General features: G+C 45.0%; 2 protein-coding genes across 2 annotated transcripts; both read right to left on the bottom strand.

Annotated features, from left to right (window-relative positions):
- Positions 1–2,960: 2,960 nt before the first annotated feature.
- Positions 2,961–6,089, bottom strand: LOC133964790 (L-selectin-like). The gene is made up of 5 exons (XM_062399032.1): positions 6,045–6,089; positions 5,095–5,433; positions 4,178–4,519; positions 3,985–4,073; positions 2,961–3,905 (listed from the first exon to the last, which is right to left on the bottom strand). Exons 1-5 carry the CDS (start codon positions 6,079–6,081, stop codon positions 3,798–3,800), a joined length of 915 nt encoding a protein of 304 aa, XP_062255016.1. The 5' UTR covers positions 6,082–6,089; the 3' UTR covers positions 2,961–3,797.
- Positions 6,090–7,581: 1,492 nt separating this feature from the next.
- On the bottom strand, positions 7,582–13,639 carry nr1d2a (nuclear receptor subfamily 1, group D, member 2a). The gene is made up of 8 exons (XM_062398692.1): positions 13,308–13,639; positions 10,964–11,200; positions 10,786–10,874; positions 10,529–10,673; positions 9,702–10,408; positions 9,425–9,610; positions 8,917–9,127; positions 7,582–8,800 (listed from the first exon to the last, which is right to left on the bottom strand). The coding sequence occupies exons 1-8, from the start codon at positions 13,336–13,338 to the stop codon at positions 8,601–8,603; spliced, it is 1,806 nt and encodes a 601-aa protein (XP_062254676.1). The 5' UTR covers positions 13,339–13,639; the 3' UTR covers positions 7,582–8,600.
- Positions 13,640–17,215: the final 3,576 nt, after the last annotated feature.

The raw sequence follows: 17,215 nt of genomic DNA, 5'->3' as shown, positions 1-17,215 counted from the left end.
TATGTGGCATCGAACACACTGAGAGAACATTTAAATCCCTTTTAGCCGTGCATTTATTTCAACCATTTATACATTTATAAGATGTATAACTAATTTATTAATCTACAAGTAACAAACCTTAACGTTTGTTTTTAGATATATTTCTACATTTCACATTTTATACCGTTTGTTTTAATCTTAGCAGAAAACCTTTGCTCTGATATTGAATCAGATATTTTCAACTGTGAACAATGGTGCTCCAACATTTTCTGTTTTAAAAGATACAGATGTTTTCACTGGATGCTGGTGATATTCAAATGATTCCAAAACCTTGTTAAACGCTTGATCGATGTTGGATTAACATTATTCTGGTGTGTGTGTTTTAAATAACGGCCGTCAGAGCAGAGCAGATAACGCTAATGTTCCACTATTGGCATTTCCTGATTGAAACCGTGTGGCCTTCTACACGATCAATACCTCAAGGCTCCGTTTCTCTTCATTCACGTCCACTTCAATTCTCGCTGCCTGACTTTAAGTGAGAAGTATTTGCAGTTAGGAGGAGGCGTGATTAAATCTACTGGAAGACGAAGTAGGTCAGCTGCAAGCAGGCTGCTGGGTGAGGGGGAAGCAGATCTGCTCCACTTCCAAATAATGAATCTAATTTACAACATCAGTCAGCTGCTAACGACTGTAAAACAACCTGCCAGAAGAAAATATCCATATATATATATAGAGAAGGGATTTAATGCATGGTCTGATCGTGCACCGGTGGCGTGCTGCAGACAGGTGGTGCAGGAGAAGAACGTGAAAGCAGTTTTTGTTTGAAAATAAAAGAAATACACTTGATCTCCTTCAATGCCACTGCTGTAACCCCATTGAGGCGTAAGGGCAGCACAGCTCCAATGTTAAAGGAGGCTAATTACTCCCAGTATCTCCCACACTCCAGGGAGCCCAGGTCACAGAGAGGACAAGCATGTGAAACATTCCTGCAGCCTGCTGCTGCTCCACCTCCCTCCCTGCTCAGCCTGTCCTCCTTTCTCTTCCTTCATCCATCCCTCCTCTCTCATCTTCCTCCTCTTCCCTCGGCCCCACTTTGCATTGCCTCACATTTTGTCCCTGCTCCCCATCATTCATTCATCAACCCTTTCCAATATTCATTCGGTCATTTGTTTTCCTTCCGTGGTGGGATCTGTCCAGGCTTTTCATGGAAAGACTGATTGAGGATATACTGGTTTTTATTAAGATTAAAAAACTAAATGTTAAATCAGAAAGCTCACAATAACAACACCAACTGAAGACTGTGCATAAAGATGGATCCTGTGTCTCCACGTCCACACCACAGCAGGTTTAAGAGCTTCTCAGACAGAAGTTTTGAAACTACTGTGATGTCCACACTCACAACCTCTTTACTCTGTTTTGTTTGGTCCATGTCCCATCTGCTAACATGGAGGAGGAGAGGTTTATGACCTGTATTCCCCCGGCCACCAGGTGGCGAGCCAGATGATTGCGGTCGTCGCATCCATCTTTATATACAGTGAATGCTTCTAACTTGCTAATGTTAAGTGGTGTAATGTTTAACATGTTTCCACCATCATAGTTTAGGATGTTAGCATTTTTACATTGGTTAGTTTAGCACTAAACTAATTGGAACTAAAGTAATGAGAGAACGTTTATTTACATGCAACAAATACCCTGTTTATTGATGTTAGCTTGAATTCTGTGTCTGGGACTGAATAATAACAATCATATCAACCTAATCAAATTTTAAACTTTATTTCTGTAGCGCAGAGAGTTTCATGGTGCTTCACAAAGTAAAATACAAGTGCAAAGTTAAGAAAAGACACAACAATAAACGATTAAAACCAACTGAATAAAAGATCCCACAACAACAACTAAATACATGTTTAATATCTGAAGGTGATGAGTGTCAGTGTCGATCTGTGGATATAAGTACATGTGATATCTGTTGGAACAGTTGTTTATTAAAGTACATTGATGTCTTGCATCCTAAATGCTCAAATGTACCATTTAAATACATTCAGTTGCCAGTTTATTAGGTACGCCTGCTCATCCATTGTGATACAACAGTAGTATGATAATGTTTCACTGTTCGGTTTGTGTTGATTCAAGAATGTGGATTTCGACACCTGTAGTTTGTGTCGCTCTTCAACTAAAAGACATTCACTTTCATTTGAACACGTTTCAAGTCGATATTAATGTTATCGTCATGATTGAGGAGATTTAAAACTAAGTGTACAAAATAACACAAACACACACAAACCACATCTTGGCTTCCTGAGAACTGTAAAACTCTTTTTCCTCTGCTTCTCTTTTTGTCTAATGGCGTCGCAGCAAATGGTGAATTGGAACAAAATGACCAAACGATCCTCGGTCGTCCTTTTGACTCTTTACAACCAGTTGTAAACCTTCAGTTTGCAGCCTGGCACCATTGATGGGTTATTTATTAGTGCAATATATCTCTGTACTTTCTCTGTCACGGCAGTGGCAGCAGGACGACGGCGACTGGACAGGTTTTAAAACGACTGTTTGAAGTCGTATTTGATTTTCTAAAGAGTCGGACCTGGACTATTAAACGGCTGAAAAACAAACCCCTCCTGGTGATTGATGAACGGTTCCCATGAGAGTTGAACTCGGAGCATCTGGGGCTGACACATATTTGACACATGGCAGCCATTTTGAATGTCTGCTGTCCTGATCAAAAGTTTGGAATTGACGGCTGCTCTAACTTTACCAAACTGACCTATTAATATATTATATACATATCTATATAATGCTATATATATATAGATGTATATTAAACGACACAGTCACACTCATTCATCTTTTATTAATCTTTATCATAACCAACCAAAATAAAGTTTTACAAATTGATTGAGCAGATTTCAATTAACTATCCACATTCTCTTATTGTGGTCATCAAAAATATATATGTATATATTAACGTTAACATTTAAATCCACACTGAAAAACATAAGAAAGAAAACAACTTCTACATATAAGCTATTTAAATCCTGTTGTACTTTTACTCTGTTATTAAGTATTGGATGTTACTTGTATTAACTCAAGGGTTCAAGTGTCTACTCGATAATTTACCACTAAACCTCTGACAGAAAAACCTGACGCAGCTCAGATCCAAATTAAATGCAAACTGATATTATTCCACAGACACTGATTTGACTGGGATCTTCCCAACTGCTCACAGACGACCTTGGGCCAACCTTCATCACCCTCACTCTGTGCTCCTCTGTAAGAAATCACAGACAACTTTGTTGATGCAGTCAAATGTTTCCCCTGCTTTCTATATTTTGTAATGATTTATATTTATCTGTCTTGAACGTCTATTTTGATATGACCTGTTGCTACATTCAAATGTTAGAATTGTATTAGAAGATACAAAAGGACAGGAAGGTTTTAGTTTGAAAATATTGCGGTATGGGTGTGGCTTAAATAGAATGAGCTGATTGGTGTTTTTCTTCTTGAAGGGGGTCATGTGATATGAGGCTGACGACTCAGTGAAGGCTACAAGACCCAATCAACAGTCTGACATTGAGTTCCAGACTTTTTCTACAGAGTTGACGAGGGGAGAGTTTTAAATCACCAAGGATCAGGACAAGATGCTACACAAATTCTAAAATTAGCACAGAGCTACGTGTTTATAGTTACGATGTAGAGATTGGTGTCTCCTTCAATATTACAGCGCTATGAACTCTGGGTAATTTCCCCTTTAGCAAAGTCTGCAGAAGTGCCAACGTTTCCAAAGTGCGTCCGAAGGATTCAGAAAGTTTGCCGGGGAGCGCTCAAAGGGCTGCGGGGTCCGTCAGTCGGGTTGTCTGTTGTTTTCTGGGCTGAACCTTCCACCGCAGAGTGAAGTTGATCCCCTTCTGACTTGTGAGCGCTGCACTGAGCTGAGGAACAAAAGGAAACAGGCAGGTTCCTGTCATTTACTGTTTCCAAGTCCTTCTACATCTTATGAGTGAAATGTACCTGCTGGAGGATCTGGGCATTAACAGCTGGATCCATCAGGTCCGCCTCAGTCTCGACCTTCATCCTCAACACCGTCTTCTGTCTTGGAACTGATTAAAAAAAGTATAACAAAGCTATAAAAGCACTTGCAACACAGAGAGACACAGGCTGTGACGTTTGATTTCAGATTCTCATTGCGTCACTGAACCCTCACCTTGTTGACAGATGAACGGGTATCTGTCCTCACAGGGTAAGTAGCTCCACTCGTGGAGCGGATTCTCCACCGCGCAGGACCCGTTGCCAATGAAGTTTTCTAAACTCAACGTCTTCCAGTTCCTAAAGGAGCTTTGAGACAAGTCGGACCACGTCCACGGTCCTCGGTACAGACCGATCCAAACTACGATAGAAGAGGGTTTCACACTTATGACCTGGGAGTTTTCCTTTTGGTTCTCGATCATAGCCAAGTCTGTGTAGTGACCTCTGCAGTATTCCATAGAAGCATACCAAGTTTTCCCAAGTGTGATGTAGTGATACGTTCGAGGATGTTGTCCATCATCTGCAATGAACAGAACAGAGAGGTGGATGATTTCCTGGTGTTTTATCTACCAACAAAATCTGCTAATTAAAACAAATAGAATAACAGCTGTGTGTCTGTACGCCTCTGACCAGTAAAACCTAACCAGTTCAGCTTGGACATCATCGTTCTAGACCAAGTCAGTTAAGCCGGGAGTCCCTTGTGAACAAAACAATGAACACTTCTGAAGATGAAGCCATCTCGAGGAAAAGAAGAGATTTGGAAGGTCACTGTGACCTTTGACCACCAAAATCAAATCAGTTAATTTTTGAGTCCGACTGAATATTTGCACCCAAATTTAAAAGATCTCCTCGAGGAGTTCTTGAGATATCGTGTTCACAAACATGAGATGGACAGAAACCTCAGAAACATGATGCCTCCGGCCACTAGATGGCGTCGATGTGGAAAGCGCTTCAGTCCAGTTCCTGGGACATTTTCAATTAAATTCAACCATAATCACATAAAGTCTCCCTCTATCCAACAGGCTCATACAGATAAAGTTTATAAGTTAAATGTTTACTTACCACTGTAACAGACAAAATATCTTTCTTCATTACAAGCCCCATCGCACCATTGTCCATTCGTGTCCATCCTCACACAGTTTTCTCCAGCGCTGTTGCTCGGTTCATGTATTAGCCAGGGCTGATAACCAGTTCTGCTGGTTTCACCGGTCGATGACCATCTCCAGGTGTCACTGAGCTCAGGGCCGTCCCTCAGTCCCAGCCACGCCAGCTGATAGTGAAAATCAGCGTTCAGCGTCTGTATGTCAGCGGCGCTCTCGAAGGTCGCCAGGTCGGAGTAATGCTCTCTGCAGTAGCTCTGAGCACTGGCCCAGTTCATCGGCTGCTGCACGTAGTGGTACTGACGCAGCGGGAACCCGGAGCAGAGGACGCATCCTGGGCGTCGACCAAAGACGGGGTCGTTAGTATTTAATATATAGAAACTAATACAGTGATAACAAACTATTTCAAGTTGTTCAATATGTTTATCTCATGTTTCTGTTAACGACTCTGCAAAGCGAAAAGTCTAAATCTTAAATCCTTGAGATGCCCTGATGCCAGCGGGTTGAGGCACCAGCCACTGCCTGCCCCCAGTGGCCGATCATTTCCACTGGGAGCGGGCACCATCACCATAACGTCAAAAACCAGTTTCCTGGAATAAACCTCCTCCATGTTAGCGGATGGCAGCGAGGACACACACAAGACCAATCACCTTCCGGTTCCAGCTGTCAATCATGACATCTCATCCCGTTTGTCATCGCATCAAATAACTAATTAAAACTAAACATACGAGAAGATCAAAGATTACAATTAATAATAAGACTTAGGTTGAATTAATTAATTAAACAAATAAATTCTGCCAAAACTTGTCTATTGTGTCTAATTATCAGGTGAAGAAACAAAGATTTATCCCTCGATTTCATTTACATTTACACGCATCATCGCTTTAGACCGAGCGTATTTGTGTGTGTGAGTGTGTGCGTGTGTGTGAGTGTGTGTGTACTCACCAAAGAAGAGGAGAAACAGAGTCGCACAAAAACCCATCTCTAGTTTTACTGCAAAGAAAAGTAGAAAAAGTGTAACTTTAAAGTTTCTTTTCTGTGATCAACTTTATTTTACTCTCCTCTGTTTTATCAACCGAGTCCCTCTCTTGTTTTAATTGTAATTTATTCTTATTTTCATTGTGATACGCACTTTAAGACAATTCCTTTTGAAAATAGAGTTTATTTTCCAAATATGAAGAAATGGGTGTTTGCATTACTCTGTAGATTTTAGATTTAGTAAAATAAAGTTATTTAAATGCGAGTGAAATTATTCTCTGGATTATTCAATAATCTGTTTCGCATCAAATAAATAAAGTTTAATTGTTGTGTTTTGTCAACAATCCAAAAACAGATTCATAAATGTTTAACAGGTATAAAAGAGAAAAGCATTGATGACACATTTCAACAATTCAAACCAGCTTTAAACATTTGAAACAACCATTTTGTTTCAGCCATAAAATAATGTGACAGAATTTTTGATATTTCTCACCTGGTTTCAGTTTCTCCGACCGTCTCACTTATCGTCTCACTCTCTGCAGAGATCAAGATGTTCTGAGGTTTAACGTCCAGCTGGAAAAGTTTTTATAGAAAGTCGGGATCTGAACTTTTGGCACCGACGCCCTTGAAAACTATTTCATGCGTCAGACCATTTTCCATATGCAAAGTCCAACTTGGTAAAACATCAGGCGGGTCACGAACATCCGGGCCTCATCATCATCGAGCTGCAGCCATTTACTGGAGATGATGAAGAGAAATCATTCTTCTTTTCTTTAATTTTACTGTTTTGTTCACAAACTTGAGTTAATATCACCAACAGGGGTGTTTCAAAGGACTTTGAGGGTCCTGGGGGGGGGGGGGGGGATTTTTCACCTTGACGTCTGATGACAGGTTGGATTGTTCAGGGCTGTTGGAGAAATGATTCTTCTCCTCAGCTGATCACTTTTCATCCTTCGGCTCTTAAGTGTGTGATTTCTACAGCGTTACAGATCAGCACCTTCACAGAGGAGCTGGTTTTCACCCTGTGCCTCTGCTAGTTCGTTTTTTTTTTAAAGCAAGATTAGAATTTAAGGGATTAACATGAAACTCACTGAATGGATGTGGGAGGAGTCAGGAAAAACCCCTTAAATATTGGTGAAGATCCAAAGCAGGGTTTTCATTTTTCACCATTTTCTTAGTTTACCAAGAGAAGAAGTTTGTAAGTGTGGTTTTTAAAACTTTTATATAATTAATATTATTATTATGAACTTATTCTCAGCAGCTGAAGTTGCTCTGCAGGTTGATAACTCATCTGTAGGCTCTGAACTCCATCTTTAATATTTCGGCCAAAACACATTAAGTGAATGTTCTCAGTACAAGTCAAACTGCTGTTAGGAAACAGCGCCACACAGTGGAGACCTGTGATCACTGCAACCCCATGCATCGAGCTTCATGTGCTAGTGATGCTCTCAGTAAGTTCATTCACTTCAAGTCAGATATCAATTAAAACACAACGAACACAGAGTACTCCTCACTTGAATTTATTCATACTATATCATTTTTATATTCTATGTTCATCAGATATTTATATATATATATTTATATATATATTTACATGTGGCAGTGTGGCCAGTAGAAGAAACAGATATTTCAACAAAATGGATGACAACAAAAAGAACAAATAAACAAGTGTCAAATTCAGTGCTATGCTGAAAGCACACAAAGTCTGATCCCAAAATAAAATGAAAACACTTTTGTGTGATTGAATGTCCACGGAACTCGACACGATGCTGCGTCACACTATCTGGTGGTTTGTGTTACTTGGGTTTTGCTGCGCCAGGAGTTTGTGCAAATCATCGACTCCCCCAGACAATCACCAGGCAAGAACACAACAGACAACACTATACACACACACTGAAACAAAGAACTGATGCTTTCTGAGACCCGGGGGGGGGGGGGGGGATTGCTTGCATTAAGTACAGCCATGCATTAGCAGCGATCGTCACACATTCTTCGATACATCGTCCGGTAGCTTTTCTTTCCTGTCAAAATACACTGGACCCAACAAACATGCAGGACACGAGTTCTGTTTCTCACATTCATCCGCTCAACAGAGAATACACTTTGGAATTAAATGGCTTTTGGAGGAAACATAAACTCTAACAAACACTCATATGGACTAATCAGCTTCTATTCTATCTGTTGTTAAAGCCAGTGAAGTTCTCCTCTGTCACTTGAAGGTAGAAGCTAAGCACCTCTGACACACGTGCACTTGCGTGTGCAACAAGCGTGAGCTGGCTCCTCGAAATACAGTACGTTTTGTTTAGACTCTTCTCTCTTCAGACCCTACGTGGTCGACTTAACAAAAATAGAATATAAAACAATTTTCAATACATTCTAGAAACAAACACGCAACTGGGTTGGTCGAGTACAGAGGGCAGCGGCGGGGGTGGGGGGGGGGGGGGTGGAGAGAGGCAGGTCCTGGTGGAGGTGGAGGTGTGTGGAGGAGGTGGAGGACACGGTGTTCGTCCCCTCCGGAAGAGTTCAAGGGTGCACCTTGAAGGAGAGCAGCTCCTCTGAGTGCATGTTGTTGAGTGACCGCAGCTCGGGAAGCTTGAGCAGCAGCTTGGTGAACGTGGTGGACGCCTCGTCGCCGCGGTTCTGAATCACCAGGTTGCGAAGAGCCCGGATCAGTTTGTCCTGCAGAACCTCCAGAGCGTTCACGTCCTGGACCCCTGAGCGGTCTGACGAGGGCGAACCACAAACTCGTTAAAGCTACGGGTCATTTGAACGTTACTCATTAATTGATTGAATCTGATTAAATCATATTATTCTGTATGTGTGAGGGAAGCGTTCTTACCGGCGGAGACGAGCACCACGGCGGTGAACAGACTCATCTCGTCGGCGTCGAGCCGCAGCGCCGCCAGCTTCTCGCTGAACTCGCACATGGAGTTGAGCAGCTCGCCGGCGCCCAGCGAGCGCAGCGTGTCCAGGCTGTAGCGCTTCCCGCTCAGGAAGGTCACGGTCCGCTCGACCACGTTGAACAGGGAGGCGAATCGGACCATCAGCACCTGGGAGTGGACACCAGGAGGGAGGGAGGACTTTAGGTTTGTGATGGGATTTGTGCAGGTGGTTAAAATCTTTCATGTTTGACGTCTTAACGAATCTTCACAGATGAGAATAAAGCAACTTTTGTTTTAGAAAAGGTTTTAATCCGTCTGTATTTGGATCTGAAATAAGTCTCACTGATGTTTTGAAGCAGAATGTTCTGTGCGTGGATCCAGGATCCAGCTGAACGTGGGCCACACTGGATCCTGGATCTACGACTCAGAACCAGTGTTTATGTTTCCGCCTGTTTGACCGTTTACCTCGAAGGTTCCCGCCTTCAGCAGGCTGACCTGGTCGCGCTCGGGAAGGTCACGGAAGTCTGGGATCTTCTTGGCGAAGTCGACCACCTCCCGCACGGCCGGGGTGAAGCTCAGGGAGAACTCCTCCCAGACCTCCTGGCTCGGCTTGAGGGGGTCCACGTAGGGGGAGGCGTTCATGGGACAGAGCTGGAGAGACACACAGGAGCAGAGGGTGAGTTCAGGGACCTTCAGCTTTCACAGGTGATGAATCTAAAAGTGTGAATCATGAATCACTCACCAGATGTGCTCTGTTGTCCACGCAGCTGCTTGGTCCTGTGTAACCACTTGAGGTGTTTTGTGTGTGAAATGCCAGCCGGCTCTGCCTGTCTTCTGAGCGTTGGCAGCTAGGGGCGCTGCTGAGCTGCTGCTGGTAAACTCCCCTGTCGTCCCTGAAAGCAGCGTTGGTGACGTGTTGGCTGTTACTGTAAGAGCTGTGCTGGAAACCTCCCACCGCTGCGTTGTTGTTCCACGTGTTCCAGTTCTCCTGCTGCCCCTCGCACCTGGTCTCCGCCGAGGCCGACCCCTGACCTTGTCTCTGCGACCTCTGCTGGCCGAACTCTAAGGCGTGTTGGTGCTGCCGGCTCGTCGTGACCAGGGACTCGTCCTCGCCACTGTCCGACGCGCAGGAGGAGGCGGAGCTGGAGTTGGTGTCCATGGACGCCACGGACTCCGAGTCCTGCGGGCACTGCGGCGACGAGGGGTTGGAGCACGACGGGGAGTCGGAAGCAGAGGAGGAGATAGAGGAGGAGGAGGAGGAGGAGGAGGAGGAGGAGAGGACCGGGGAGATGGCGTCGCTGGTCCTGGCCTCCATGGGCAGGGGGGGGCTCTGGCCGTGCAGCATGCTGTGCAGCTGGCTGTTGTTGCTCATCATGTTGTTCATGGCGTTCTGCATCTCCAGCAGCATCCTCTGCTTCTCCCGCTTTGGGATGCGACCAAATCGCACAGCTGAAGAATGACACCACAAAAAAGAGACTCATGAGCGAATCGGCAGGTGAGGTTTAGTTTGAGATTGAACAGAGTAAGAATAAAACACACAATCTAGTCTGTGTGAAACTGAACGCTCACCATCTCTGGACATGCCGACCGACAGACACTTCTTGAAGCGACACTGCTGGCAGCGGTTCCTGTTGATCCTCATGATGGTGCAGTTCTCCATCTTCAGACACTTCTTGTACTGGATGTTCTGCTGGATGCTTCTCCTGAAGAAGCCCTGAGGAACCACAGCATGCAGCACATGAGTCTGAGCTCCAAGCCTCACAGGTGAGGTACAAATTAAACCTGCAGAGACGCAGAGGCTTCACCCCGGGGGGGGCGTGTCTCACCTTGCAGCCCTCACAGGCGTGCACGCCGTAGTGGAAGCCCGAGGCCACGTCGCCGCACACCTTGCACAGCAGCACCATGCCGTTGATCTCTGCAGAGAACACAGAGCAGTGAGTCCCGTGCACCAGCTCACAGATATATGGTCCTGACTGGTGTGGTTGTCTCAATAGCTGCACTTACTGGTGATGCTGCTCTTGGCCGCCGCGGAGGAGCGCCCGGCCTTCTCCGTGCCGTGGCCGCGCAGCTGGCCGCCCTTGGCCGGCGGAGCGATATCCACGACCATGCCCACGGCCCTGCTGGGCAGCGAGGGGCGGGACAGGGGCGGCGACGTGGACATGTAGCCGCGGCTCGGGCTGGTGCTCAGGAAGGACTCCGGGCTGGAGGAGGAGCCAGAGGAGATGTAAGCAATCACGCCCCCTGTGGAGAGGAGAGAGATGACGTGTTAAAGTGGCGGAATTACTAGAAAGAGTTTCCTCAACGTGGTTACTTGCTCAGTGTTTGAAAGACAAATAGCATTTAAAAGGTGATATTGTGGATCTGTAGTCTCCTCCTGCTGCTGTTGTTCCACAGCATCGAAACAAGCGCACTTTGCAAATTGTGCTGTCGAGACACAACTTCCTGTTTTCGTGTAATCCGGTTTCTAAGAACTGTCAGACGCGCAACAACAATGGAATAAAGAGTTTCAGTGAGTCAGTGACGTGAAGGAATTAAACAGTGAATGAAAAGCGGCTTTGTTTGCCAGATGAAGAAGCTCCAGGAAGCACAGGTGCAGCCACCACACCCTGACGGAGCAGGAGCTGTGTTTCCTGGTTGGTTTTATCACCTCCACTCCTCACTGGTTGAATAACAATGTTACATAACTGGGTCTCTGTGTCATGGGAGACTTGAGGGCCGGGGTCACTGAAGCAGTTTGCAGGAACAAAAACATCCACCGTCAGGTTAGGGTTAGGATTAGTGACCTTTTTATCTCAGGAATGTGGAATTTAAAGTTTTGGTGGAGCCCTGGAGCCACGTTAGGAAACCGAGGGAATGTTTGAGACTTTGTAGTAAGAGTGGTCATTTCTGAGTCATTTATAACTTTGAATATATATGATTTACAGCAGTTTATAAGAGAAGGACTTTTGAAGATTTTAAAAACCAAATGAATAACATATTACTCGAGAATGTTGATAAAAGATTTTATTAGCTTCAGCCTTTTTTAATGTTCAGTCCAAGGATTTGATGAAGATAATGAATGAACCAAGGTTTAGAATACTCAAAGATTTTCTCAGAAAATCTGTTTTTGTTTTTAATTTGGCATATTTCTGTTCTCAGGTGAAAAGGCTGGCGTGTTTTTCTCGGAGCAGACGATTACCTAACCCCAACCATGACTGTTCTCTTTCACGGCCCACCCACACGTGGACCTGTCATGTACTTCTGTGAAAGCACACAGGAGGAGGAGGGGGTGGGGGGGGGGGGCGGAGGGAGGTGAAGAGGAGGAGGAGGAGGAGGAGGGGGGGAGTGAAGAGGAGGAGAAAAACAAATCTAGGTCATCCTCTGCTCTCTGCCTCCGTCTCACGTGTACCCTGCAGTCCTGCCTCGCGCTCACAGCACACACCGCATTATGCAAGGCGGCGCGTCACAGGCGGCGCGCGGGCCAATGAGGGGCGGCTCTTGCAGGAACGTGTGTGCCGCACGGAACGCCCCTCGGCCAATCAGAGGAGTGTTCCTGAAACGCGTGTACACAAAGGGCACATGGCCAGGCTGCGGCGCGCATGTGAGCGGCGAGCGGAACACTGTTGTTGTGTCAAATGTAAAGAGCGAGCGAGCGAGACGCGTCGCGACGTGCCGCGACTTGACGCGCTGGCACCGCGTTCAGCCCGGTTCTGTTCACGCACAGGAGCGAGGCGACACCCGCGTCCCCGTCGCGCTGCACCAACACCCCGACGCAACACAACAATTCACGTGTAAACACAAGTCCGGACACGTTGTTGAGATGCGATGCGTTAATACAAAAACATATGTGTGTTTATGTTCTGGATCGGCTCTGGAATGTGGTCGTTCATTCAGAAAAACACACAAATATGATAAAAATACACAATGTACCTTGTTTTATCACTATTATTATAATTATTATTATTATTATTATTATTATAGAGGATCCAGCTTAATCAAACTACTGATGTATTTAACATTTACACCTATAAGACATAAATAGAATGGAGTGAAGCTCCTGACCCAAGAATGTTTTTATATGACCAGGAAGGAGAATAACCGGTCCAGGATCAGCGCTCAGTCCAAAACTACAATAAACTCAACAATAAAACACGTTGTACTTTATCACCAAAACCACGTCAATGTGTTAAAGTGGACGTCCCGACCCTGGATGTTGGGTTTAATGACTGACTGCCGGAGCTCCAGGTTTGAATGAAGACATGTCCCCCGTTGCAGGTTCGAGTCCCTGCAGCGGGGGACATGCAAACAGAACCGGGACACCAGTCCCCGCTGGGTCCTGCACAGACCTTTAAACAGCACGTCCTCTTACCAGGCTTCGCTGTCCCGACGTCCGAAGGCATCTCCGACCGGCGGGTTGGTTTCAAACTGGTCTCTGGACTGGGTCACTGGTTTCCAATGGTTCCACTGGTGCTACTGGTGCGTACAGAGGACGCGGAGGAGGAGTAGTGGAGCTGTGTGGAGCAGGAGCAGGAGTCTGAAGAGGAGCTGCAGGTCCAGATGTGAGTCTCTGAGCTGCTCGTCATCCAGCAGCGTTTACCTTCTGAGCGAGAACAGGACGTCGACGAGGAACTCCCCCTCCCAGTGTGTGTCTGTCTCTGTGTGTGTCTGCCTCTGTGTGTGTGCGTGCTGCTTTGAGTCGAGAGAACTGAATGTTCTCAGTAGTGGGACTCGCCCATGTGACCCACTTGTCGGCCCCGCCCCCCCCGGCCGGGCCGATGGAGCCACTTTAACCCAGTGACACAGTTTCAGAGCCGCGGGGGGGGCGGGGCCAGGCGGCCTGACGCGTAACAGGGGGACGGGAACCGAGCAGGTCACGTTGCATCGCACAACGTGAAAGCGTGGGGCAGCAGTACAGTCATGCAGCGTGCACACACACACACACACATGCACACACATGCACACACACACATTGTGCTGGTGGAACATGGAGTCATTCAGGTTTTACTCCAGAAACAACAGGCTGCACCTTTACTCGCTTTACTTCACGTGTACATTGTACTTCACACCAAATACTACACATACTTTATACTTATACTTGCATAGATGACAAAATCAACAACAGGGCTACAAAACAAACTGCCTCACCCCCCCCCCCAACTTCCCCCAACAAATCAAATAAACAAAGTGCACATCACTCATAGCAAAGAATTTAAAGGTGCAGTGTGTAAGATTTAGAGAAATTGAATATAAAATAATTCTAGTGGTGTTTTCACGAGTTTGTTTCATCTAAAATGTACGAATGATTGTTTTCTTCACCTTATATGACCCCTTGTATTTAAGTACTTTATATTTAAGTACTTTATATTTAAATACTTTATACTCTGATCAGGAGAAGGTCCTCTCTACGGAGGCCGCCATGTTTTTTCACACTCGTCCAAACAGGACAAATTAAATCTTTTGAGTTTTTGTGACAACTGAAGGTTACCACAGTTTCCATTACATGTTGGGAAGGGGAGGGGGAGGTGAGGGGTGGTCAGCTGCAACGTGACACTTCACCACTAGATGTCACTGAATCCAACACACTGAACACTGAATCAAATTAAGTAGGTTGTGACAGTGGATCTCACTTTTAGTGAAAGATAAATCAGAATTCAGTTGTTTTTCACAAAATACAAAATGTGTATCAGTGTGTTTGCATGTGTAAATACATGTGTTCAAGCATGTTTGTATGTATAAATACCTGTGTGCATATACACATGTATGTAAAGTACATGTGAATAGATGCACATGTTGTGTTAACTATAAACACAACCTCAGGTGAACAGGCTCAACAAAACAACACATTAGATTGAGAGCTTTAGTTTGAACTGTTCAAGTCGACACTTCCTGTGTTTTTTTATCATGCATCGTTCACACACTGCCGACACAGTTCTCAGGGACAATCTGGGGACAGGGACTGAACCACAGACCTTCTGGTCAGTGGTCGACCCACTTTACCTCGACCTACAGCCCACAACGACCCCCCCTGTGTCAGTAGTTTGTTAATACATCTGTCAAACAAGAAGAAAAATAAATATTGATACGAGTTTTTAAAACCCTGTAGCAAGGGCCTGTCTGAAAAGCATCACTAACTAACCATCACTTGCATGAGTTGATTTGGGCGGGTTGATACACAATGCCGATGACATATTGTGTTATCTTTGGCTGCAGACATCAGCTCACAATGTTTATTTTTCCATCAGACTCTCTCGAGCTGACTTCATTGGATGTTTGGATTCGTACGTGTTGCTCATCTCGGCTCTTGATGGAAACACACGACTTCCAGCGGAGAAGCCGACAATACTCTGCAAATCACACAAGTCCTCTTTCTAAAATTCTGAGAGAAGTGAAATTTCATATTGTCGTTTTCTCAAGAATCATGGAAATCCCCCCAAAACTTCCCTACTCATCAAATAGTGCAGGTGCAAAGACACAACCGTTAAGTTAAGGGGAAAAAACAATCCTAGATTGAATTTTAACTAAATTGTAAAGATACCTACTTGACAAATTGTTCAGTACTGTAATATGATGGACTGAGAGCTGCCTAAAACCAATTGTACATGTTCGAAAGGAAACATGATTGATTAAAATATATATTTATATCAATGTAATCTATATTTTCTGAAATAAAGTGATTAAAACATCAGGTCAGAGGAAACTTTTCCCTGTTTGGACGTGTGGTCTTATCCACCTACTTAACATCTTACCTTCCTACCAACTCTGACCTATTTAAAGGAGAAGATGCAGATCATATCTCATGAGGGGAGAACACGATGTGCTTGGCACTCGTGACTGCTCGATGTAAGTTAGAGATACTTGTGACGCTCCCAGGCGATGACAGGTGGGGTTGGCCTGTGGCTCCGCGTCACGTTGTTTGACACCTTTTACACATTTGACCTGAATGTGTGAAACCGAGCGGCAGTTCAGTGTCTTCAGGAGATGAACACGCGACAAGTTAAGAGTTGAACAAAAAGACAAAGGAACAAACGCTTGTAAAAGATGCAAAGTTTCATATTTATTTGCAAAACCCTCTCTTGCATCAAACCTACGACTCCCTGACAGAATCAAACTGTTCTCGGGTTCGAGGCATTTGCTCGCGGCCTCTTTTGTTTCTTGTCAGTTTCGTCTTCAGGTGAAATTCAGACGTTATCTTGTTGACGGGTTTTCCCTCCCTCTCTCTAAATGTCTCGTTGGTAGAAGGCTCCTTGCTCCTCACGTTGCTTCATCCGCTCCAACAAACCAAACCAACTAGGACATCCACAGATATTTCACGGTTAGACAATCAAATTAAAACACGACACCTCTGCAACATGAGACACGTGTCGAACAACGTGTTCTCATATTATTTGACACATGAAAAACGGTTGTGCAAGTTGTTTGTCAAATCGACTTGGCCTCACAGTTCAATAGTTAAGGAGGACACAGAATAAAAAACAAACAGCTTTCGTTGAATTATTAATGAGTGTGCTGAAGCAACAGGTGGGATGTTGTCCCTGTTTGGACTGGGACCAGTTCCAGGGTCAGAGTAGGTACTGGTAAGCTCTCAGGAATCTGGAAACCTGCACCGAGGCCAAACCTTCGTGTTAATTTGTACCAAGTCGTGTCAAAGAAGGTGATAAAGAATTCCTTGATCCGTCGTTGGGCTCGTGTCCCTTTGCTCCCCCGACAGATTACTAGAGCGTGACGTCCTCGACCTTTGATTTTTGGCGACTCCCTGCAGAGGTCACACATGTTTACTCCTCTCTCTCTGTCGCTGTCTCATAAATCGCACTGATTAAACGACAGAGCTGTGATTTGAATGTGAATGATTCACATTGAAACCTGCTGACCTAAAAAAAAAATCTGATGAGTCAAGAGCTGCTGCACGTGTACGACACCAGCTGGGTTTTCATTAGCGGAGATTAGTGAAATCTTGACGCTGCTGGTTTCCTTAAAGCTTGTTCCTTTATGAAGTGGTTCGATTTGAAGGGAGATAAGTAAAACAAGAGCCAGAAATACTTTTTGTACTCTGAAAAAAAATAGAAGTGTGTTCTATTAACATTGACCCAGAGTGAGAGTGTGTTTGTTTCCCAGACTCAGCCGGGCGGCCGGAGTCCAGGCCTCTGAGGGATCGTTGAGTCTTGGCAGAACAAAAGATCACCGGGACCTCGTCAGCCTTGATCGCACAAGTATTTAAAGAGCTGAACTCTGAAACACAGACTTCATGTTTCTGATCAGAGCCCAAAGATCCCAGAGGAT

This window comes from Platichthys flesus, chromosome 11 (genome assembly GCF_949316205.1).
Source record: "Platichthys flesus chromosome 11, fPlaFle2.1, whole genome shotgun sequence".
Taxonomy (NCBI): Eukaryota; Metazoa; Chordata; class Actinopteri; order Pleuronectiformes; family Pleuronectidae; genus Platichthys; species Platichthys flesus.
The sequence above is the reverse complement of the archived record's forward strand: the minus strand, read 5'-3'. Positions and strand labels throughout refer to the sequence as shown.

Bases quoted from the DNA above. Each gene is read 5' to 3' on its own strand.
- LOC133964790 (XM_062399032.1), bottom strand. From the start codon at position 6,081: ATGGGTTTTTGTGCGACTCTGTTTCTCCTCTTCTTTG. The intron at 4,520-5,094 runs GTAATGAAGAAA...TGTTCATTGCAG, and splicing joins ACAATGGTGCGATGGGGCTT to ATGATGGACAACATCCTCGA. The intron at 4,074-4,177 runs GTGAGGGTTCAG...TTTTTTAATCAG, and splicing joins CCCGTTCATCTGTCAACAAG to TTCCAAGACAGAAGACGGTG.
- nr1d2a (XM_062398692.1), bottom strand. From the start codon at position 13,338: ATGCCTTCGGACGTCGGGACAGCGAAGCCTG. The intron at 9,128-9,424 runs GTAAACGGTCAA...GTCCACTCCCAG, and splicing joins TGAAGGCGGGAACCTTCGAG to GTGCTGATGGTCCGATTCGC. The intron at 8,801-8,916 runs GTAAGAACGCTT...CGCCCTCGTCAG, and splicing joins CGTGGTGCTCGTCTCCGCCG to ACCGCTCAGGGGTCCAGGAC.